This window comes from Pseudonaja textilis, unplaced genomic scaffold (genome assembly GCF_049901715.1).
Source record: "Pseudonaja textilis isolate UNSWEBS1 unplaced genomic scaffold, rPseTex1.2 PTEXCTG172, whole genome shotgun sequence".
Taxonomy (NCBI): domain Eukaryota; kingdom Metazoa; phylum Chordata; class Lepidosauria; order Squamata; family Elapidae; genus Pseudonaja; species Pseudonaja textilis.
The window spans coordinates 1-25,011 of NW_028262491.1; the positions used below are offsets into that span (position 1 = coordinate 1).

At 38.9% G+C, this 25,011-nt stretch overlaps 2 protein-coding genes and 1 long non-coding RNA gene across 3 annotated transcripts; 2 read left to right on the forward strand and 1 right to left on the reverse strand.

The window, feature by feature from the left end:
• Positions 1-2,628: 2,628 nt before the first annotated feature.
• Positions 2,629-11,547, forward strand: RAB8A (RAB8A, member RAS oncogene family). The gene is made up of 8 exons (XM_026698828.2): positions 2,629-2,843; positions 3,916-3,976; positions 5,351-5,411; positions 6,125-6,202; positions 7,055-7,144; positions 8,337-8,402; positions 9,176-9,226; positions 10,943-11,547. The coding sequence occupies exons 1-8, from the start codon at positions 2,720-2,722 to the stop codon at positions 11,033-11,035; spliced, it is 624 nt and encodes a 207-aa protein (XP_026554613.1). The 5' UTR covers positions 2,629-2,719; the 3' UTR covers positions 11,036-11,547.
• A 3,713-nt stretch (positions 11,548-15,260) lies between these two features.
• Positions 15,261-19,686, forward strand: FAM32A (family with sequence similarity 32 member A). Its single transcript, XM_026698832.2, has 4 exons — positions 15,261-15,412; positions 16,306-16,450; positions 16,561-16,614; positions 18,738-19,686. The coding sequence occupies exons 1-4, from the start codon at positions 15,336-15,338 to the stop codon at positions 18,804-18,806; spliced, it is 345 nt and encodes a 114-aa protein (XP_026554617.1). The 5' UTR covers positions 15,261-15,335; the 3' UTR covers positions 18,807-19,686.
• A 2,114-nt stretch (positions 19,687-21,800) lies between these two features.
• Positions 21,801-25,005, reverse strand: LOC148123854 (uncharacterized). The gene is made up of 2 exons (XR_015740498.1): positions 23,369-25,005; positions 21,801-23,148 (listed from the first exon to the last, which is right to left on the reverse strand). It is a non-coding gene; the product is annotated as an uncharacterized LOC148123854 (long non-coding RNA).
• Between the last annotated feature and the right edge of the window lie 6 nt (positions 25,006-25,011).

Consider the following 25,011-nt stretch of genomic DNA (forward strand, 5'->3'; position numbering starts at 1 on the left):
TGTTTAGCCTGGAGACAGTTAAAATGATCTGAAAGCAATCTTTGGCTATCTAAAAGATTATCACATAGGAAAATGTGTTTTTAAAGGAGAGGGTCAGTACTAGTGAACTCAAGAAAATTTGACATTAATATGAATTTCCTGTTTCTATGCTTCATTTATATTTGACTGGCCACTGAAAAGTCTTACTGAAGAGAGATCTTTAGAACTGCTTTTCATATTCTCTTCATAGCATGAAATGTTCAACAATAAAAGGCAGTCAACTTTGTTTCACTAGAACAGCAGTAAATTGATGACAACCTACCAAGATGCAGCAACAGAGGATTTTCTGCCTGAGCAGGGTTTAAGTTGATCATTTTTGAAATCTCTTCCAATTCTGAAATTTAAAGGATGTAATTGTTTTTTTTCCCTGACCAGATTTAGTGAATTCAGACCTGATCAGCTGCTCTTCAATAACATTTAGACCTCCACTCAGTGTTTTTTTTAAGCCTGAGAGTATTTCTTAAGAGATAAATAATAACAAGTAAAAAAGTTTCTGAGAACAAAGGATGTGAATAACGAGGGAAACCGATTGCCTTTCTTTTGACTAATTTAGTTATTAAACTCAAGCCTTTTAAAAATTAAATCTGAAGTAAAAAGTTTAGCTAAAGAGATTCCTTAAAATGACTTTCTTCACTACCTGGAGTCCTAGATCACCACATTAACCCTTATTTTGACAAAAGATACAATATAAATTGTTGTGTTTAATCCACATGAAGCGAACACCTCCATGAGCCAGAATAGGTGAGAGCGTCCCTTCTTCTTCCTTCTCCATAAGTATAGGCATAAAATGTTCTACTTCTGACATATCCACATCTCCACGGTAATTTCTACAGATAAGAACCTAAAACAGTAGGGACAGTATTAGCAGTTTTTGAAACAGTAAAATTTATGAACGTTGCCTCAGACAAGTTTGTATGAGCTACAAAAGAAACCACTTTTCAGTTAACAAGATACAGTACCAGAACCTCACTGATTATCGATACTAAACAACCCTCTAGCTTTAAATAACTGGTTTCTCACAACTGGTGTCAAGTAGGAAGTGTAACGGCTAGAAGCTCATTTACTTAGGCCACTAATGATATGAATCTAAATTTAATCCCAGGGAAGGAGAAACAGATACTGTCCCTCCCATCAATTCTCTTTTACAGAACAGCAAAACATAATTACATAAACAAGAATAATGTTAAATAGATTCAATTTGTGGCTTGGTACAATTAGTTTTAAGAAATAATCAAAATGTTTACAATAATATTCATCACAATAATATTAATTCTATAATAATATTTTACTTATCTACTTTAAGAAATCTCCTTTATAACATTAGTCCTTTGTATAACTCCATATTTCTAAGTTCTGTTTTTATTATCTAACCATTGGTAAGACAAATATTCAGTTCCTTCTTTTTCCTTAATTGTAAGCATTAATCTGTCCATTTCTGCATATTCTAATATTTTTCTGATTACACTGTCATCTGTCGGGATCTCTTCGCTTTTCCATTGTTGTGCAAATACAATTCTGGCAGCAGTTAGTGCATATAAATTCAAATATATATTCTTTTTATCATATTTCTGGTTTCAAATCTATATGCTGCTTTATCATTTTTTCCAACCAAGTTTCCAATATTTTTTCGCTTTTGGGCATGTCCACCACATATGGTAATACCAACCAGGTGTCTGGTTGCACTTCCAACATTTAGGGGAACCGACTTTAAACATTTTTTCCCATCTTGTTGGTGCAAAATGCCACCTTTAAAACAATTTATACATATTTTCATTATATGCAGTTGGCATATAAAAATCAATGATTCCTGATATTCAGTGCTGGAGTGCACTAAGGGACTTAGTGAGGGACAGATAGAACAATTAAAGAAATGTGGACATATGATTTTCTGGCATCGCTCCCCGTTTAAGTCCCTGAATATTCTATTTAAAATCAGAATTACCTTTCCACGTTTCTAGCAAAGCAAAATCTCAACACCTTACTTAGCTTTTCCTATTTATAATCCCCTTAACTTTTTTTTTAATCGCAGAATAAAGCAGCTGCCTCTCTGAAAGCAGTTATTTACACTTTACAGCTGGTAGACTGCTCCTGCAGCTGGAAGTTTCGCGGAAGGCCCATCCCTCTTCACACACCTTGCCCTTGAGATCCAATACATAGACGGCGCTAGCCGACATGACGGCGGTCTTCCACCAGCCCGCACACGAGAAGCCCCGGCGACCCCGAACCCAGCGCTTCTCGGTACGCCCCAAAGCCTCGCGAGTTCACATCCGCTTGACTTGCACTTCCGTTGTAAAATTAAAAACGCCTGAAGATAGAGAATGGGTAGTGCCTAGAGCGGCATCTAGCCAACAAGAACGGTATAATTGACCCAGAATGCTTATACCGCTAAAATTCCCTACCTATAAGATATATCTCTATGATAACGAACGTAAACCCGTCCCAGCCAATGCTAGAGCCCGCCGGCTCGTGGGGGCATATTAGCCAATCGCAGACTGCCGCTGTAGTCAAGACCGTCTATTGACCAATGGGATTTTCAGTCCGATTTTTCCGGCTATAATCTAGAGGAGGGAGGACACCTGATGACGTTTCAGTCGCAAAGACCAATGAAATTCCACCGTTATGAAGATGGACAGCTTTGCTGGCCGGTGGCAAATCCCATAGAGCCGCCGGGTCGAAGAACATGGCGAAGACCTACGACTACCTCTTCAAGCTGCTACTGATCGGCGATTCCGGCGTGGGCAAGACGTGCGCGCTCTTCCGCTTCAGCGAGGACGCCTTCAACGCCACTTTCATCTCCACAATCGGTGCGTCACCGCCTGGCGACGGGAGCATTCCGCCTACCGCCACTGTCGCTATGACAACTCCTCACTCCCTCGCGACCTCAACCCCTTCCGGTCGGCGTTACCATGGAAACCGCCCCCTCCCATCTCCCGCCGCTCAGGAGAGGGGCGAGGGCGCGAAGTGGGCCGCAGTTCAGCTGTGGGCGCGGCGAGAGGCAGCGTCCCCTCAGAGACCCGGCGGGGAGATGAAGGGGAGGGAATTGAGTTTCGCGTGGACTGAACCAGCAGGCTGTTCCGGGTTCACGTCCCCTCACCAACGGCCCAAATTCTCTTGAGTTCAGCTTTCTCAGGGGGATTGTGAGCGGGTGCACAGATAGAGAGAAAAGCCTTCCGCACTGGTAATTTATCGAAGGGAACAAAATAAAAAAGTAGTAAATTATTTTTTAAAGACTTATGGATAAAAGTCGAAGCCATTTTTCCAGGCAGAAAATGAATGAAAAACTGTAATCTACCTTTGTTGGTTTCAGAGGAAGAAGCGAAAGAGAAAGGAGTAGCAGTGAAAAATAAAACAAAAAAAGCAAAACAGCGATGGGATTATGATAGATACAATGCTAGATCAGATCAGAGAAATCCTGATTTCAAATATTTGTTTATTAAATAGTCTCTCATCTCAACCTATCGCAGAATAGGTGACAACATACTTAAACTGGGATTTGCTGCTGTCAGATGAGACTATGGCTTTATGAGATGAGTGAAGAAATTTTATGTGAGGGATGCCAAGTGGTGCTCCTTTTGATGGCTTTGCAGCATTCCTTAATAGTGGTTAAGCAACAATTGTGGAGCCCCTATTTTTAATTTTTTGCAGATGAGATATTAATCTACTACCCTGGGGTTTCTCTTAATTTTCGATGATTATTTTCAGGACAAGTGAGTGAAGGAGTCATTCTGACAAAGGGTAATATACAAAGGTATATGAATAACTAGAAATCTAAAGAAACTGCATTTGTCCATCATTCTCCTCTGTAAAAGAGAACAATAGGATGCTCCAATTCCTTAAAAACTAACAAATGTTATATTTCTAAATTTTCTTTTGTAGGTATTGATTTCAAAATCAGGACGATTGAACTCGATGGCAAGAAAATTAAGCTGCAGATATGGTAAGGGACACCTCAGAGACGACCAATTTTGCTGAATTAAAACCTAATATAGCCACCCCCAACTTATAGATGTGGTGAGCCCACTACACAGTTGAAGAGCCCCATATTGGGGAAGATTGCTTTAGAGCAGGGATGGTCTTATGACATGTACGTGCTTCAAATCAAATGCCAAATGTTAGCTATTATTTTACATATATCTTTGATTTCATATAAGCTCAATATATATTATTAGAAAGTAAAAAAGAGGTACTTGCAGACTGGTCTGACCCTGCCGAGAAAAAGACAAAGGCAAATAAAAATACTAGGTACCTCATAGGATTGGAGCAATCTGACCCTTGTATTTAATTGATCTTGAACCAGACATTGTTTCATAGTTGTGTCATCTTTATCATCAATATTTTACTGTATACTATCTTTTAAGACCATGGATCTAGACACAACTGAACCATCAAAAAGAATCCTGGATGAGCCAATGTGCTGTTTTATATAACAGGTAGTCCTCGACTTAACAATCACAATTGGGACCATAATTTGCATTGCATTGCAAAGCAAGCTGGTTGTTAAGTGAGTCATGCCTGATTTAATGGCCTCTATGCCATGATGGTTAAACGAATCATCATGGTTGTTACATGAATCACTTGGTTGATAAATGAATCCAGGTTCTCCCATTAATTTCGCTTGTCGGAAGCTGGCTGAGAAACTTGCAAATGGCAAATGTGCGGCTTTGGGATGGTGCAACCGTCGTAAATACATACCACTTGCCAAGCATCCAAATTTTGATCTTATGACTGCAGGGACACTGCAATAGTCATAAGTGCAAAGAACAGTCATAAGTAATTTTTGTAACATTGTCACAATTTTGAAAGGCCACTAAAATGGTCATAACTCCATTGTATGGTATTTGTACATAAGTCTACTTGTGCGATATTCCTATAGGACCTATTCTCCATTAATTTACTGGTTCCCTTGTATTTGTTCCACTTCTATACCTAGAGAAGTGTGCCACTTCATAGTACAGGGATCATAACTAAGTAGAAAATTCAATGGCCCAAACGCTGTCACCCTTTCTCCTTGCCCTTCATCCTAAGAACACTGGAGCTGAATGATAAGTGCTGATAAGGATGGAGCACAAAACTGTCTCCCACTTTCTGACGTTAAGGTTGACTCAGCCTTCCATCCTTCCAAGGTTGGTAAAATGAGGACCCAGATTGTTAGGGGCAATATGTTGACTAAACTGCTTAGGGAGGGCTGTAAAGCACTAAAGCGGTATATAAGTCTAAGTGTTCTTGCTATTAAAGATTTATTAAATAGTGGTGTAATGTAAATGTAGTATTTATAAAGACCTTGAAACAACATTTTGTCCAATTCTTCTAGGGACACAGCTGGGCAAGAACGATTCCGGACAATCACAACTGCTTATTATAGAGGAGCAATGGTAAGTTCAATTCTCTATAGTACTGATGAGCATTAATACTGGATAGTCCCTCAAAGTCTCCTCCAATCTGTTAAGACAGTGGTTCTCAACCTTTTCTTCACCACAGACCCACTTTAAATACCTTTTGGGCCACAGACTATGGCCATGGACCCCCAAGACGTAACTCTAGATTTAAATTATAATATTTTTTCAAGTATAAGCAGATCCTCTATGCTGACATCCTGCCCCCTCCAGAGGCCCGCAGACCACAGGTAGAGAACCACTGTATTAAGATGTTCCTTCAGTAGGAATCTGGCTGTAGTTAATGTTAAAGCCTTTGTATCTATGCTTGCTGGGTGTTTTTTTTGCTGTTGCTTATAGCTTTCCCTCCATCATTTCTAAATGCTTAAGAGTTCAACTTCCTTTTTCTTTCCTTACCATAGAGTCATTTCTTTCCTTTTTTATGTTTCAGCATTGATTTCCTAGTCTCTTTTGCATCAGATTTAAATCTCAGAGTTGAAATGTTTCCCACACAATTCTCATCTGCCTACCCTCCCTCACCCCCATCATCACTAGTCAGATCAGTCTCCTGCTTCTTTCTACCAAACTGTTCCTTGGAAAACCTTGCTCAGTGCTATCAGCTAAGTTGTATCAATTATCTCATTTACATTTATATTTTCAAATCCTTAAAAAATTAAAGAAGCATCAGTCGACTTTTCTGTCTCATTCTTTAGGGCATCATGCTGGTGTATGATATTACCAATGAAAAATCTTTTGAAAATATTCAGAACTGGGTCAGAAACATTGAAGAGGTATGTTTTCCCTATTAAAATGTATAAAACCTCTTGGTTTTTTAAAATGTCAGATTTTGTGTTATTTCTCACAGGTACCTGCAGGGGGCAAATCCTGTATTTTGTCTCCTGATATTTGGGAGATATTACTTAAGTAGTAAAGTTTATACATGACAGCATATTCTTTAAGAGCTCTGCTTTTTTCATTGACAGATAAGAGGATTGATTAAAGCTAATGAGAAAATTTTTTGTCTTTCTAAAACCCCCAAGAGCAGTCATCGCTGTGGGTAGACAATCCTTCTAAATAGATTTTGGTGACTGATAACTTTCAAGAGTGTTGAGATTTTGGAGATATAAGCCTAAGACATCTGAATATTGCCAGGTTGTTGAAAGCTAGATGGACATATTATCTTTCTTTCCTTAGGGCAGCTTCCTATTTGTTCATAAACTGGTTGAAGGACTTTCTACCTAATGTCTTTTTGATTGCTACAGAAAATTGCACAATTGAATTATTAATAATAATAAAATAAAATAAAAATAATTATTAATAATTTGTAGTCTAAATAAAATTCAATTCTTATTTAGCATAGCACCACATTCTGTGAGAACTCAAGATCTGGTTGTGACAACATTCTCTGTAACTGGATTCCCTTTGTTACTTAGTGGCATGGATGAGATGAGTACATGAGACAAAGAGATGAACTAGTTGGCCTCTAAAATCTCTTATAACATTAGGATTATATAAAATTTGATGGCAGAGAAGTTGTCTACACTGGCAATTCTTCCTTAAGCAATGAGAGAGGAATACTACTTAACTGTCAACTATGTTGTGATAATCTGATAAATGAGCCGAAGATATTTTCTTTCTCCTAGCATGCATCTCCAGATGTAGAAAAAATGATCCTTGGAAATAAATGTGACATAACTGACAAGCGGAAGGTTTCCCGAGAGCAAGGTGAAAAGGTAAGATTGATCCTAGAATCTAGAAATTCAGAGGATCATATAAAAAGAAGTAAATAATCACCCAACTCTTGTACAGTTAGTCTTCAGTTTACAACCACCAATTGATCCCAAAATTTCCATTGTTCAGCAAGACAGTTGTTAAGTGATTTGTGTCCTATTTTGCAATCTTTCTTGCCACAGTTAAGTGAATCACTGCAGTTGTTACTGTAAGTTAGTAATATGTTAAGTGAATCTGACTTCCCCATTCACTTTGCTTGTGAGAAGGTCACAAAAGGAGATCACGGGCTTCAGGACACTGCAATATATGCCAATTGCCAAGCGTCTGAATTTTGATCATGTGATCACGGGAATGCTGCAGTGGTCTTAAGTGTGAAAAACTATCACTCAAAAACTTTAGATAGTCACTAAACAAGTGGTTGTAAGTTGAGGACTATCTGTACTGTGGGTTTTGGATTTTGTTTAGTTTGCTTCAAAGGAAATATTTCAGAAGTGGAAGAATGGATAATATAATTCAGGAGGTTTGGTATTTACCCTGAAGTTGTATTAGGTTAACAGAAAACAACAAAACATTAGAACAGCCATGCTGGCAGTAAAAAGTCAAAATACAATTTATATTTAATCATGTATAAATCGTCAGCCCTTGTGAAGACTTAAGAAAAGGTTCCAGAAAACTTCAGATATTTCATATAATTTATTTGAGTTAAAAATAAAATATTTTTGTTCTGTGACACAAAGTGAAAAGAAAAAGCTTCTTTCTCTGATACTCTTTGTTCTTAGTCTGGACATATGGGTGACCTAATTGGAGCACTTTGAGCATTTAGCCAAATACAGCATGTTGTAAGGCAGAAAAGAGCATTATATTAATGCAGTTGGCCAACTTGGATGACTGTTTTTCTTTCTTAACCTTTGAGCCCTGGAAGGCCTTTGGCCTTTCTATGTTGTTAGAAATGTAGTTGTTGCTATAAATACAGAAGCAGTTTTTTGCGCTTGTGAAAGGCAGTTTGAAATAAAAAACAAACAAACCAGAAACTCACCTGTTTGACGGTACCTACTATGCCCACATGAGATTGTGTGTACAGCCTTTGTATTCCCATCATATTAGAATGTTTTGTTTTTTGATAGCAATAGAGAGGGAGACTTTCGTGTTAAAATTCTGTTTCATACAATTAATCTGATATCTCTTTTTCTTCAGCTGGCTATCAGCTTTGGAATTAAATTTATGGAGACCAGTGCAAAGGCAAACATTAATGTAGATAATGTAAGTATTGACTCTTCAACTTATAAAACCACTGTTGTCCAAATAGCAAATGATTTATCTAATGTGTTATCCCAAATGTGATTTTCTAGGGATTTGGATTCCAATGCTAAGAAATGTCTTAGTGGCTTCCAATAGTTGGTGTCAAACTATCATATTAATATAGAAAGAGGGGAGTCATTTGGAATAATTGCATCAATTATATTTAATTTATATTGCGTTTGGTATTGTTTTTTAAAACCCACTGACCTCTTTACCATGGCCATACTAAAATTCTAGAGCATAGCTATCAGCCACTCAAAAGCCAAGTTTATCCCTGAAACAGTTTTACTCTTTGAACATTAAACTCCCATTCTTGTTCACTACAGCAGCCTTTTATGAAGCCTAGTGCTTGACCTCATTTATACATTCTATAAATTTAATCTCAAATATCCAGCAATCTTACTGCACGCGTTCTATGGTCAGCTAACAAAAGCAGCATAAAGGTAATCCTATCCAGATATGAGACTGCATAATTGACTTTGACTAGGCCAATTGGGAATTCTGGCAGTTGTAGCTGTCATACATTCCAGGTGTTTATGGCCATATTCTTCTAGCTGTTGGCATATGAATGAATGGCCAAATGGTTTCTGTGTCCTTCCTCATTTGGAATAATTTGTATTTAATTTTGGTTTTCTTTATATAAAGAAAACAGTTCAAAAGCAATGTGGGGTGCAGCTTGTAGCAGTGAAGCATTTTTCAGTCATGCACTTTTGTATTTCTTGTTTTCATTTTAGGCATTTTTTACACTTGCCAGAGACATCAAAGCAAAAATTGACAAGAAACTGGTAAGCACCTTCATTATCATAGAGTTCCCTTGGGGAAAGACTAGGAACAGTGGCAAATATTCTCTTTCATGGATATGAAGACATTCCCTGATTGTCCGACTCATTGATTGGATTCACACATCACTCTAAGTGGTTTATTTTGTTCAGATTTAGTATACTGTGAGAACCCAGTCATTGTGGTTTTGTAAATCATGCTTAACCATGGCATCATATTTACAACAAGATCAGTAAGCAAAGTTGCCCTCTCCATCCTGTTCTTAGAAAGCAAAGGTGCTGTTGAACATTGAACGGAAGCTATGAGTGAATTCTTTGCCTTGAACAGTAAAAAACTTACATGCACATGGATGTGTATAATATTTTGTGCAAGCAATATGGTTTTCTAGCACTGCAGGCAGGAAGGTTATTATAAGTATAATGCATTTTACAGTATTTATTGACCACTCAAATTATACAATCTGGATAGTGTAGAAAACAGGAATAATTAAAATTAATGTAGGATTGCATGACCAGTAAAATGCTCAGAATTTTCAACCCAAACCATTGAAAAAGAAAGTGCCTTCTGGAACGTCAGAAAAGAAGGGAGCATGTATACTTCTGGGTCAATGAGTTCTGCAGTGCAGGGTCAACAGCTACTACCATTGAAGAGAAAGGGTGGACTTTCTATACCCAGGCCATGACAAAGTTTCATCCATCTGCAGCCAGTGCTATTTGTGCTCCCCACTATACAGCCTGAATCAAGACAATACAGATGATGTTCTTCTAGAATCTATTATAGCTAACTTTTCCCAAGAAGAAGAGGTTGAAGAGGAGCTGAAAGTTGTCAAATATAACCGAACAAAAGTTGGCCACTTCAAGAGAGGGCACACTATCACCTCTTTTAAGGCAAGCAGCATTCTGCTCTCTCTCAAAGAGGCATTGACCACTGCTTAGCTCCAGTTGCACGTACCTGGTCATTAGCACAAGAGAACAAGAAGCAGAAGAGATCAAGCCTACAGGTAATAAGGCTCAGAGTAAAAGTACCGCACTCATTTTAGGGTTCCACAAACTCAATAGAATTCCAGGTTATTTTGCATGGCAATTGCCAATCTGTTTGTAAGGCTAACCCCAAATATGCTTTGAAACAATCAGATCCTCAAGCTCTCTTCCCCGCCCTTCTCCTTACAACTACTTTAAAACCTAAAATCCAGGAAGGCCAATCAATAGGATCACATCCCTGTTAATGCCCAACCACATCTCAGCCATGTACACAATGTACAGCTGTGCCTTCTCTTGTAATGGCCTATCCAGGGCAAACCCTAATACTTCGGGGACAGAGACTTTACTATCAGACAATACCTAGGGATCATATAAAACAAGAGCTCATAATTGGAGTTCTGAATCTTCAGATTCCAAGAGAGGTACAGAAACAGTGTGTCTTTCACTTTGTTTTCTTTATTCAACTGATTTCATAATTACTGTATATAATTATCCTATATGCTGTACGTGATTTTGCTGCTCTGGATATTCTGTTGCATAGCATTACTGGCAGCTTAATATTACTTACATGTTCCAACAGTATTCCAGTAATACTTCATCAGTTTTGGCTAGCTCTGCTTGCATAACTGGTATAGCAATAATATAATGGAGCTTCCACTCTATTCTGCTAGTGGATTTTAAGTTTAAGATTGACTTTTCAATTTCCTAATCACTGAATCTTGCCATTCTTTACCTTTCTAGGAAGGCAATAGTCCTCAGGGAAATAGCCCAGGAATGAAGATCAGCCCAAATCAGCCAAAGAAAAGCAGTTTTTTCCGATGTGCTCTTCTGTGAGGGGCACAGCCTTAACATGAGGTGCTGTTCAACCTTTCTGGACTTGCCCATTTCCATGGGCTTTTTTCCTCTCTGGATCTGATCCTACACCAGTCTAATGCAATGGGACAAAGTGGCTCCTTTTCATAATCAACTCTTCTGCGATAGAGAAGCATTAATTCCATCACTGCTCCTGATAAATGTGGGGCGTGTAGATCAAGAAATCAGATACCGGACATTTTGAAACAGGCTTTTCTTTTTCTCTCGGGAGATGACTGCTATCATGGCTAATAGAAAAAGTGATGATCAGCATAATTCTAAATGATTTTCCTCTGCCTTCCCAATCTATGAAGGAGTATAGGGTGTAGCCTGTAAGACAGAATGAAGCACTGACATTTGTAGCGGATTACTCACCCTCCCTCTTGGAATCAGGAAAAACAAAATTGGTCTGTTCTTGGCACTCATTCTAGACACTCCCATAATAGAAATTGCACAATGTCTCGAAATAAAAGTAAATTATTTTTTTAGAGAAATCTGTGTGTATTCTTACATATACGGGTCAGATTCCTTTCCTCTTGTGCTTCCTTCTTGGTGTAGGAGATTGATGCAGGGAGAGTGTCATTTGACTGATTAGATAAATGTTTGATTTTGAACTGTGAGCTACAAGTCCTTGTGATCGTATAAAGGTTCCCAGCAGGTTAGACAACATCAGTTCACTTTGCTTACTGCACCTTGGTCTGACTGCAGTTCTTTGGCATTAGACTCTTGTCTGACTTACAAATAGCTGCTTTCTCCTTTGAGAAAGTTACTTGGGTTCAGCCTTTTCTATAGGATTTTCTGAAATTCCCAAGCAAAAATCAAACTTACTATTGACCCTGTGAACATATATTGCCACAATAGAAAACTGATTTTGTAACTTCTTCAATGTACTCAGGATTCCAGTATAACTTCTGTATCTCTGGAAGACTCACTTATATGTTGGAATCTATGTATTTACAAGCATTTATTATTAAAGGGCAATTTAGGCTCCATGACAAAAAACTATTTTATCTGGGCCAGGGTTGCTTCCTATGCTTTCTCCACGCAGCTCTGTGTGGCAGTACCAAAGCAATAGATATGGAAGTTACTTAATGAAACCTGTACTTCCTTCTTCAAGATTACCGGAATAGATTTCCATAACATTTTTAATCCATCCATTAAATGAATAGTAAGTTGTCAAAATATGATCCTGATTTCTGACAATGCCCAAATGTGGGGAAAACTGGACCAAAGATAATCAATGTTTTTTGAGAGAGATAAAGCCAAGAATGAATCCATTTCCTTCTGTGAAGGACAAAGATACAAATTGTACTAAAGATTTAGCATTCTCTCCCAATAATTCTGATTAAAAAATAGCAAATAAAATTATCTCCGTTACCTAGGAGTATTTCCAGTTGCAATCCTTAAAATAATATTCTGGGTTGTGTGCTGATTAAGAGGTTTGCACACCTATTTTAGGACAGATCAGACCACTGTGTGCTCCATTTTTCATTTATTTAATGTGTTTTTATAACATTTATATATCACTTTGATTATTCATCGATGAGGGGAGGGCATTGTACAATACTTAAAGCCACCAAGGAAGCTATTAGTCTTTTCACTGACTTGGTTATATGTATTGTGAGAACCAAGCCATGAAATATTAGTTTCACCAGCATCACAACTTTGCCACTAAATAAGATAAGATAAATTTATTGTCATTGTACTCAGAAACCTGAGAACAACGAAATAAGGTGCTCTTTCACAACATACAACTGAACAACACCAAAAGACATATACAAATAACAATGTAAAACAAATTAAAACAAATAACAATTAAAAACTGTACAACCAGGATATATATATGTTAAGACCACCAGATTCATAACTCTGCATTTAACCTGATCAGCACTTGGGTAAAAGCTATATTTAAATCTACATGTCCTGGCTTTCAGCACTCTATATCGTCTTCCTGATGGTAGGATCTCAAACAACGAGTGGCCTGGATGTGAAGGGTCTCTCACGATCTTTTGTATCTTCCTTCTACATCCCATGTTATACAACTCCTCCAATGAGGGAAGAGGACATCCGCTGATCTTTTGTGCCCTTTTTATCACTCTTTGGAGTGCCCTTTTCTCTGCCTCTGTATAACTCCTAAACCACACACAGAGGCAATAAGATAAAATGCTCTCTATAGAGCTTCAATAAAAGGCAACCAACAGACTCTCTGGCAGTTGTGATCTTAAAAGTCTTAAAAAATACAGTCGTTGATGAGCCTTTTTTCTAGGGCTAAAGTATTTGCCCCCCATGTTAGATCTTGTTTCAGGATGATACCTAAAAACTTACATTCTGCCACCTGTTCTACCAAAACACCATCGATATATAATGGCTGGATATCCGAACTGCTCTTCCTGTAATCCACTATGAATTCCTTCGTCTTATTATATTAAAAATAAGATTGTTTACTTTGCACCAGAGGGACAGCTGATGAATTTCATCCCTGTACGCAGACTCATCATTGTCAGAAATGAGCCCCACCAACGTATCATCTGCAAACTTAATGTTCTTATTACTCAGATGAATAGAGGTACTCAGACGTATAAATAGTGAATAAAAGTGGACTCAATACACAGCCCTGAGGAATGCCAGTATTGAGGATCTTCACAGAAGAGATATGTTCATTCATCCTAACCCTTTGTGAATGATATGATAGAAAATTCAGAATCCACCAACATATGGAGTCCGGTAGCTTCAGATCCTTAAGCTTAGACATCAATCTGTGGGGTAATATTGTGTTGAAAGCAGAACTAAAATCAACAAATAATATTCTGACATACATTCCTTTTTTCTCCAAATGAGATAGGGCAGTATGAAGAACAGTATTGACAGCATCCTCAGTAGATCTGTTTGTTCTATAAGCAAACTGATAATTATCAAAGGTAACAGGAAGGCAAGAAATAATATATTTCCGAACTAACTGCTCGAAGCACTTCATTATCACAGAAGTCAATGCCACCGGCCTGAAGTCATTTAAAGCATTTGCAGGTGACTTCTTGGGTACTGGAACAATAATAGAAGCCTTCAGACAAGTTGGAACAATAGACTGTAGCAAAGAACTATTGAAAATCTCAGTCCACACCCCGGCTAACTGATCCGCACATTCTTTTACTACACAACCAGGAATGTTATCAGGTCCTGCAGCTTTTCTAGAGTTTACTGCTTTCATTATACACCTAACATCATGCTCCTTCACAACAAGAGGAGCACAATGTTCGATCAATAATGGTAGTGGTGATGGTAACTCCACTTCCAGTTGATTCATCTCAAACCGGGCATAAAAGGTATTTATTTCCTCTAAATGAAGTCACCAATAAATGTGAGAGTGATCTGGCCCCACAACATCTTGTCACTCCACTGATTGCTGGAATTGATTTGCTTGATCTGGCTAGCCAGGCGGGTGTTGCCTTCCTCATCATGCCTTCCCAATGCTGTGTGCTTGATGGAAGAGATGACCGTCCCAGATAGGAACGCCCTGTGTTTGGTGAAGTTCAACCTATTTTCCAAAGCACCTGAAGGCCAGGCAAGAAATAATGGATGGAAACTGATGGAAAATAATGGATGAAACCTGGAAATAAGGAGAAATTTTCTGACAGTGAGAATACTCAACCAATGGAACCACTTGCCTTCAAAAGTCATAAGAGCTTCATTATTGGAAGCTTTCAAGAAGAGACTGGCCTGCCATCTGTCAGAAATGGTGTAGTAGAGCAAGGGTCTTCAAACTTGCCAAGTTTAAGACTTATGGACTTCAACTCCTAGAATTCCTGAGCTAACATGACTGGAGGAGGAATTCTGGGAGTTGAAATCCACAAGTCTTAAAGCTGCCAAGTTTGAAGACGCCTGGTGTAGTCTCCTGCTTGGGCGTGGGGGACGGTGTTGAACTAGGTGACCTACAAAGTTCCTTCCAACTCTGTTAATCTACCTAACTCTAAGCATCTCGGGTAAAACATCCCCTCTGATTTCGCTCGCAGCTTCAGCGCGTTTCCCTTTTGCTTCCCTTAACATCCAAGCAGCAAAACCTTCTGTGACGCGTTCCTGGAGCCTCTCTAGCATTTAATTCTCTATGGGTAAAGACAGACGTTCGCCGGTTTTAGGGATCCGTCCGTGTACTCATTCCGAAGTTTCTTGTTGCTTGGTTCCTTTAACCCGGAAATACTTTCGCAGCCTTGTCCACACAGACCCCGAGAGAGAGAGAGAGAGAGAGAGAGAGAAAAGGGAATTGTCGATGCGCTGAAAGAAACGGAGGATGTCGGAGTACGAAGCTGTCCAGCGAAGCGTTCTTCGTATAAAGGGGGGCACCGACGGCGGGTCTGCGGGGAAACGGTGAGGGGAGCCTCCCAAGGCAGAAATTGGATAGGGGGCCGCGGAGACGCTGGTTTTGTTTTTCATAATCCTACGCTCGCCCCACTCTTTTGGGGGAGGCGGGTCTTCTTTTGCTGTTAGCCGAAAGGGAAATAATAAAATCTTAATTTCTAGCTTTGGTCTTCTGTCAGGAAGCCCTAACAATTTCAATTCAATGTGTGGAATGTGTGTTTGTGTTTATTTTCATAGTCATAAACTACACTGAAGATTTAATTTCGTTGTACGAGGTGCAGTGACACTAAACTAAACAACTAAACTAATAACAACAAAGAGTCCTCACGACCAACACTGCAAGAGAAGGACAGAAGGAGGAGTGATTAATTTGGCTGTTGCTGCTGCAGCAGCAAAAGCTCTTCATCAGCTATGGCAGGGATCCCCAAACTTGGCAACTTTTAACATAGCTGGCTGGAGAATTCTGGGGGTTGAAGTCCAAAAGTCTTAAAATTGCCAAGTTTGGAGACCTCTCAGCAATGGGAAAGCAAGGCGAGGCTGTCTCCAAAAGAAACTTAAGGCCCACTATTGGAAAGGCTTGGTCTTGCAATAATCACCCACACATTAAAAGGGCAGAGAGGCGAGGCCTTTGGGAAGTTGGTATGGTTTATAGGCTGAAAATGCTTCATTCCACTCCCCAGAATTAAGAAGTGGAGCTATAATTCATGATTAGGAAAGTGTTTTAAATTCCTCATTTCTGCTGTAAAGACCAGGTTATCCTTAGGCTTGTGCCAGTGTTCCAATTTGCCCTTTTCTTTAACAAGAAAATATAATAAAAGGGCATGAAAATGTAGAAATATGGTATTTTTTTCTATCGTGCTTTGTCAAAGAATTTTTACTTTATCTGAATGGTCTCTTTTTAGAAAGAAGAAGAAAGATAAAGAAAGAAGCAAGATTGTAGACCAGATTGTGAGCAGCAAGAAGCAGGAGGAAGAAGAGGAGAAGAAGCGGGCTCTAGACAAACGTACTCCAGCACAGTTGGCCTATGAAAAAATGCAGGAAAAGCGGGTTGGTATCTAAGAGAGAAAGAGGCCACTACAGAGAGTTTGGGTTAAAGGGAAACAAAAATCTTCCTTGACAAAATGACAATAACCTATAACACCTTTTTTATTTTATAGCAAATAGAACGAATCTTGAAAAAAGCATCCAAAACCCACAAGCAGAGAGTAGAGGTAAGTTCTTGCTTTGGGAGCTACATCTTCTTGCATAATGGCAAACTCTTGTTATGGCTTAGCATGCTGTATCACCCAACCTAAGATGCTTTAAGGAGGAGAAAATATGGATGAGAATTTTCCTCTGTGGATAGATGTAGCCTTAAAATGTTAACTCTTGTACTGCGAATTGCTATTAAACCTTAGCTATTTGCAAAAGAAGATTAATCAATTTCTCCCCTCAATCTTCCTCACATCCTTCTGTATTATAGAACAGCCTGAGTGATTTTTCTGGTAGGCTGTTCTTTCTTTCTTAGTCATTAGAGAAAACACAGAACATAAGAAAGACCTTTGAGATCACATCCAATTCAACATGCAATCTAGTGCAGCATTATACTGCAGCATTCCTAAAAGATGGCTATTTAATCTTTGTTTAAACATCTCTAGATAAAGAGAATCCTCCTTTGGCAATCTGTCCCATTAAATATATTTTATATTTTAATTTTTTCACTGCTCATCTCCCTCAGAGAGGAGCTCTGAGTTGTGTACAATATACCGAACAGCTTTTACTATTAGGAACTGATGTCCAATTAATGTCTGCTTTAAAACGAAATAATTTATAAACCCATCATTTCTTGACTTCTGGAACAAAACTGAAGTCTGTCCCACCTTAAGAGTTTGACAACTCTTTATAGATGTTTTAAGAATGCACATCTTCAGCCCTCTTTACCCTTCTGGTAAAGATCTAGGTAAACAATCAGATCAAGATAATTTATCTAGGTAAACAATTCCTTTGTTTTCAACCTTCTGGAAAATGAATGTCAGAAAAATACTGAATAATCTTGGGCACTTTGCAGTTTTGGTTATATGGAGCATGGACAAGTTGAATATCCCATGTTTTTCTTCCCTGAAAGTTTTCTAATCTGGTTGATGAAGGCATTATTTGAATTTTCTGTTATTTATAGCACACTCCCATAAAAATATCATAGTTTTCCATGTATTTTTACCCAGTGCTGTTGTCTGGAACCATGTGCTCAGTTAGCTGGATCTCTAAACAGAAGCGCATTTTCATTTAATACCATTACTCCTCCATCCATTTTGTCTGGTGTATTTTTTTTGAAATATATTTATTTAATATAATTTGTATTTACTACAATTTGACTCATAGTTTCATAATCTAAATCCACAATCATTAAAACAATTCAAAACAAGCAATAAAAATCACACAAATAAAAACTGGGAAGAGCTACCACTGCTCCACCACTGCCCTCAACTTGCAACTGTTTAACAATGGTTCAGAGGATATGACAGCCTGGATAAGTAATTTCTGTCCGATCCTCAAAGATACAACTATGACACCATCCAGCAGAGACATGATCGCAATGCAGGGGTTTGGCAACCAGCTCACATTTACTATATTTGCAATGTGTTGCAGTCACGGATCTTCCCAGCTGGCTTCCGGCAGTCAATTGGGGAAGCCATAATGACCAATTTGTTTAACAGTGGTAAAATGTTAATTAAATTTGGTTTGGTCACATGGTGACTCATTTAATGATCCATCACTTAGGGACTGAAGTTCCTGTCCCAATTGTGATTAAGTCAAGAACCACCTGTATCCCCTTTTCCTTGAACTCTTAGCAGAAGAGCAGTCCTTAACCACCTTCCAAATATTCAAGAAAGGCCCAACCTAATTTTGCAAGAGGTGGCAGACAAGTTGTTCAGTAGAGTTGGGGCAAACATCAATTCTCAATCCCTTCATTTCATGCCAAGTAAGGTGGGATCCTCAGTGTAGTTTAATGAGACATATAACTTCTGTAATTACATGTTCATCATTGGGTGTCTATTGGATCTCTCCCAGGGCCAGTTTACACATAGCATCGATGCTATTTTCTGAGCTCTTTTCATTACTTCCAAATGTGTATCCTTGTGATTAGGCTGTTAAAAAAATTATGTCTAATATATTAAAAGTTTCTTATTTTGGATTAATTGAGATTGAATACATACAAGCTAGATTCATTGAAATCAGAGGGATTTTATGTACTCACAAAGAAATTTATTCAAATAGATCTTTGCTGAATCTGGATATTTGTACTCTGTAAAGTAATGAGTTCTTGCTTCCGACTAATATTCTTTTTCTTTCCTAGGATTTTAATAGACACTTGGATACCTTGACTGAGCATTATGACATCCCCAAAGTCAGCTGGACTAAATGAGCACCTTTTTCATCAGCATTTCCTTCTGATATCTTTTGTTTCTGAAATAAGCAGACGTGTTGAGCTGCAACTCATTTGGCAGAATTGTTGTTTTCTTGTAACTTCCTTTTCTTGATCAAACTTGCTTTTAAAGAGACACATGGCACCCATTACTTTGCGTAACTGGCAGTTAGCTGTTTAAGTTATTTCTGCTTTATTGTTGCACATTTAAAGACAAATTAATCCTTGGCTAATTATAGACAAGATCAGGCACATACAAAACTTAGGATATATGCAGTCTGTTGCTGAAAAGCAGCTCAAGGACAATTTAAATGCTTAAGGTGGGAGAATTACTCTATGTACCCATTTTCTGATTGCTGCATTGTAAAAGTATGCAATAAATATATACAAAAGGAATAACCATATCAGCCAAAGCATTCATCCAGCATATTTCCATCATTTCTTAACACTCTGATCCAATGGCTTTACTGTCTCCTTGGTATACAATATCAACAATTCCTAAGAAATATTTGTAGAAGACAATTCTAATGACTCCTAGCTTCATCTACTGGAAGGACCACTGCATTCTCCACTGTGATTTGCTTATGAAAATGTTTAAATAAACTACAGTAATTAAAAATACATATCTTGATTAAAAGTAAAGAGCGAGCTTATACCACTGCAAAAAAGTGATATAGAAACTAAATGAGTTGACTAAAACCAGCAATATTGTTTTAATTCTTACCCACTTAAAGCCTGCCCCCATGTACGGGACAACAGGATAATCATTTTGCCTTTGTAGCACCAATGTTTAATTTTAAACCTAAAATCCAGAAAGGGACAAAAATGAACTGTAATGTAAACCCAAATTATATCTCAGTAAATATATGTACTATTGTGATCTTGTAGTTTTTGTGAACTGTTACAATCTTGTTAACGTTTTATCTTCTTTCAGTTGGGTTTTCCTTTAGTTGGTTTGTTGATCCCGTGTAGGGTTTTCCTCTTAAGGTGTAGAAGTGTGTTAGGGTGGTGCACCATTTAGGACAGTGGTGGCTAACCTTTTTGGGCTCCTGTGCCAAAAATTGTGTGCGCCCTTGTGTGCCAGCACCCAGAAAGCAATGCATGCCCCCTGCGCATAATCTCCCCACACACACCCCTTACTTGCACTGTGCCTCCCAGCTGATTTTCGGCCCATTTGAAGCCTTTTTCGTCCTCAAGAGGCTTGAGGAAAACTTCTGCAGGCTTTGCAGGCCGAAAAATGGGCCCGTTTCATCACTTCCAGTATTACCAGAAATAGAGGAAGTGATGACAGGCCTATTTTTCAGCTTACATAGGCTTTCCTCAAGCCTCTGGAAGGCTGAAAAAGACCTAAACAGGCCGAAAATCAGCTGTGAGGCATGCACATGCACAGTGAGTTAAGTTTGCCTGCGGCTCACATGCCGGCACAAATGGCTCTGTGTGCCACCTGTGGCACATGTGCCATGGGTTCGCCATCATGGATTTAGGGTCTGCAAGAATATGATAGTTATACCCAGCTGTAATACTTTAAAGCAGCCGTTCCTTCTCCTAAGAAAAGACACTTTTGTGTGTTGCATTCTCACTTCTACAGTGTCCAAGTACTGCAGTCTTACACCATGCATTAAATGCAGTGTGAAAAAACTTTGGATGAATCTGAAAGTTGTCAGTCTGATTTTCAAATTTCTTGTCTACTGTCTTGTCCCCACTCAGTGTCTTGTGCTAAGAAAGTTCTAATTTTGTGCATTTTACTTAAAGTCTAATCCTTTCAGTAGTTTGAGTTGGGTCACAGTTACACATCCAATTATCTGAGGGTGGTCCTGGATTGTTGGGTTTTCTACTGTGAGCAAATGGACAGGACAAATTAAAACATGCAATAATAGATATTCTAATTGAGATTTCCGTGTATAAGTGGTTTTAGATGGGGAGATTCACTATTCTAAAAGGTGCAACTTGAGAGTAGCCCAGAATTGTTATTGCAGCAGAAAAGGCCTTTTTGCTGTTTGAGTTACCAGGCACCTGTTGCAAACTTGGACATTGCCTCTAAAACAACATTCTTTCATTATAGTCTTCAACTTACAATCATTCATTTAGTGACTGTTCAAAGTTACAATAGCACTGAAAAAATTGATTTGTGACTGTTTTTCACAAGACCAGTACAGCATCCCCATAATCCCCGTGATCAGAATTAAGATGCTTGGCAATTGGTTCATATTTATGATGCCTGCAGTATCCCGGGAGGAGGGGGGGTGTCATGTGATCACCTTTTGCAACCTTCTCACAAGCAAAGTCAATGGGGAAGCCAGGTTCCTTTAACAGCCATGTTACTAAACAACTGTGGCCAGAAAGTTCGTAAAATGGGGCAAAAGTCACTTAACTGTCTTGCTGAGCAACAGAAAATTTGTGCTCAGTTGTTGTAAGTCGAGGACTACCTGTAGCATCTTCAATATGTTCACACATAGTTCTGCTATTGTGAAGCAAAGATTATGCCAGTCAGTACAAAATTGCCAGTTACTACCAAAATGCCAGTTACTACCATGTTTTCCCAAAAATAAGACCCAACTGGAAATTAGCCCTAGCATGATTTTTCAGGATGTCATGGTTCTGTCATGGTTCTGACGATTGCCCTAATCATTCCTATGCCTGTTTCCAAGTTGCCACCCTACCCCAAAAATAAGTCCCAGTTAAGATCATCAGCCAGAGTTAGTACCGTATTTCCCTGAAAATAAGATCTAACCTGAAAATAAGCCCTAATGTGTCTTTTGGAGCAACGTACTATAAAACTGGGTCTGATTTTGGAGGAAACAGTACCTGGAGCCACACACATTTTAAATATGCCCCTTTCAGCTTCAATACAAGGCGCTAAATTTAGCCACTGGAGCCATCAAAAACCAAGCTCAAAAACCAGCTACTGAACACACCATTTCATGCTCTTCCTCTCCCATTCACATTCTGTTCAGCAGCTGAAACCACACACCAGAGATAATTTTTCTCTTCCCGTTTATCAACACAGCTTTCATCATCAGCTGTCTTTTTTGTATTTATTTAAGAATGCCACAATCAAGGAATATGTACTTTAAAAAAATTATTATTAGATCAAAAATCATGTTACAGGATTCTCTTACAGGAGCCAGAAAGTTTTAATACAGATTGGTTTGGGCAATTTTTCCCCACCTTGTAAAATTGAATAAATACAGAAGTAAAAAAAAAAACACAAGCAATTCTTTTCTGATCAGAGCACAAGGAAGTAGACCAACAGGAAAATGTGGTTTTTTTTCCCTCTGCACCTGAAATCTTCAAGGAGATGAACCAAAAAGGACATTATTTAGAGCATTGGTCTAAACTAGAAAAACAGTTGTAGCCTTTGTAATTAAGGCACCCACCGTGGAATCCAGTGCTATGAAAATTAAAGCCCATTTGTCCAAGAAAACAATCCAGCCATCCCCTGCCCCTTACTGTGCCCCTCTTCCCTATCTGCTCTGGAGGAGATTTGGAGGGCATTTGCAAGGATTAGGGTGGGGAGAGAACTCACTCTATTCCAGTTGTACTGATAGAAATATGTTTCCAGCCTTGAACTGCCTCTAAGGAATGTGCAGGCTACTTTATTATTTTTCGTTACATTTTTGCAAGGAAATTTCCCTTGTTCACAGTAACACCCAGGAATCTAAGGCAGAAAAGATTCTCTGGCACTGCGTAAAAGAAACCAAGGACATGAGGCTACCACAGAGGATCCATCCAGATCCACACACAAGGCAAATGTATTTTGTGCTGCAAACCGCCATGAAAAGCACCCTAACTGACAAAAAGCCATTTTCTGCAGAACACCTATGGACTGCGTGTTTCCAGTACTGGATGGGCCTAGCACCTTGGAAGGATCCACGTACAAAAAAATAAAAATAAAGAGGATTAAAAAAACAACTTTTCCAGTTTCACAATGTGCTTGTCATATAGAACAGGGTAAGAACAGAAGCCTACGTTCAGTTTGTGCCTAAAGCCTTAATATTTCAAAGTGGGGGAGAAAAGAATTGGTCCCATATTTGCTCTTTGCAGAATGTGAAAGAAAAAGAAAAGAAAAGTGGGTTCAGAAAAAGAAGCTGCCAATCCAAACATGACTGTCAGGGTTTTCTTGACCTTCAAAGTCTGGGTGCCTTCCCCACAGATTTATATGCTGCCCAGTTCACAGAGGGTTTGATCCAACGTTCGGTGCAGAGTCAAATTCTCTTCTTTCGCTAGGGCAACTTTTTCTGGTGAGAACGGGAAAAAATATTAAGAAAAGAAAAAACAATTTCAAAAGAATAGGACAGGTTCTGAATTCACACTCTAATTCATGTTCCAATTTTAGTTGTCTCTGTTTAAAAATAGCCCAGGGATGGGATTTGACTGGTTTGGCTGAACCCCTGGCAGCGAACCAGTTCACTGCAACTATCATGTGGGCCCGCCCCTGCGCTTTACCTCCCTATATCTTCTCAGCTGACTAGTGCGGCACAGTGGATTACCGCTTCTTAGCTGTGTTATTTGAGTGCTGTGCACATGTGCATAGCGCGCAATCAACCAACCAGTTGTTAAACCTGGAAAATCCCACCCCTGAAACAGCCATGTTCCTTCAATTACATCTTTCCTCTTGATCTTATGTTATTCTTGTGCCTGATACATTCATCCCAAAGGGTCAGCTGAAGGAAAGAAACCTGTTCTGGGATGGTGAGATTTAAGTAAGAAACACCCAGGAAGTCTGACAAACTGAGGAGCAAAGGTGCCACAACCCTTTATTACCGGAACTAAATTAGTGAAAGATTTAAGTCAGCGAGAGTCACAGTTGTAGCTGTGTTCAAAGGTCATCAAAGCTCAACCCACTGCTCGAAGGAGGAACTAGCTGGAGATAGATTTTATACTCCTAAAAAGGGAAAACTCCAGACTGAATTTCCCACAAAATGGCCTGATTCAGTGATGGGATTCTACCAATTTCCCTACTGGTTCGGTGATCGCGCACTTTGCACGTGCACGCACACCTAACATGCACGTGTGCACAGGTTTTCACATACCAGCTGAGGCTGTGCAGTGCCAATCAGCTGAGAGGATAAAGAACAGAAAAGCGCAGAGGCAGGCGGGAGACCAATCCTGTGCTGATCATTGGAGCTTTTTTTAAACTACCAGCAGCAATTTTTGTTACCGATTTGGCTGAACCGGCCTCAACTGGGAGCATTTCACCACTGGTCTGATTTCATTGGGTTAGGGAAGGGGTCCCCAAACTTGACAACTTTAAGACTGGCATAGCTGGCTGGAGAATTCTGGGAATTGAAAGTCCACAAGCCTTAAAGTTGCCAAGTTTGGAGGCTTCTGGGTTAGGGTGATTTCCAGGTCCAAATGGAAAATGAAAATTTTATTTTCAGGAGAGTTATAGACATAATCTCCAACTCTATACTGTTCTGTTGAATCAGTGTTCAAGCTAAAGTGAAAGAGACTGTCATTTTATACAGGAAACAAAGAACAAATGCCTTGTACATCATAAACGGCAAGTGAGAAAAGATTCCTGAAATATATATATATATTTAATTGAAGTGCAATTTTTACAGAAAAAGACTTGTGAAAGCACACAGAGAAAAAGGAAAGCAGAGGCTGCTTAGCAAAAAACTCCAAGCAGGATAGAAAGCCCCACTGTATTTATCTACTACAAGGAAGTCATATCATTGAGTGCGTGGTCCAATTCCTCGCTGATGGCCTTGTATTTCAACTTTTGAGCATACAGCTCATCTGCAGGGCAAAGTGTGGCGAGAGAGGCAGGATGAAATGCCGAAATAACAGGCGCATAGGCAAGTTCAGAGATGTTGCCACAGAGCAAGGAGAGGTGAAAGAGAAAAAGAAAGGGAAAGAAATGAATGTTAAAACACAGAAATGCAAGATGAACATGAAAAAGTAACAGAAAGTTTGGAATGTTGGAAAGATTAAACATTCAATTTTCAGAGCATGAAGAACATTTTAAATTTCAGCTGCTTACACTGGCCTGTTATAATTGCCCTGGACTTGACTGGACCCCAAAGAAGGTTGTTTCAAACATAAAACATTTCCAAGTAATCAAATCAGGATATTTCAAATTTGGGACAGCTGTTTTGACCTTGGAAGGCACTTTGCCTTCAAAACAATTCTAATTCAAAACATTTTGTACTCCCCTATTCAATATTATATATGCTACTTTGAGCTCTTAAATCTTTCATTA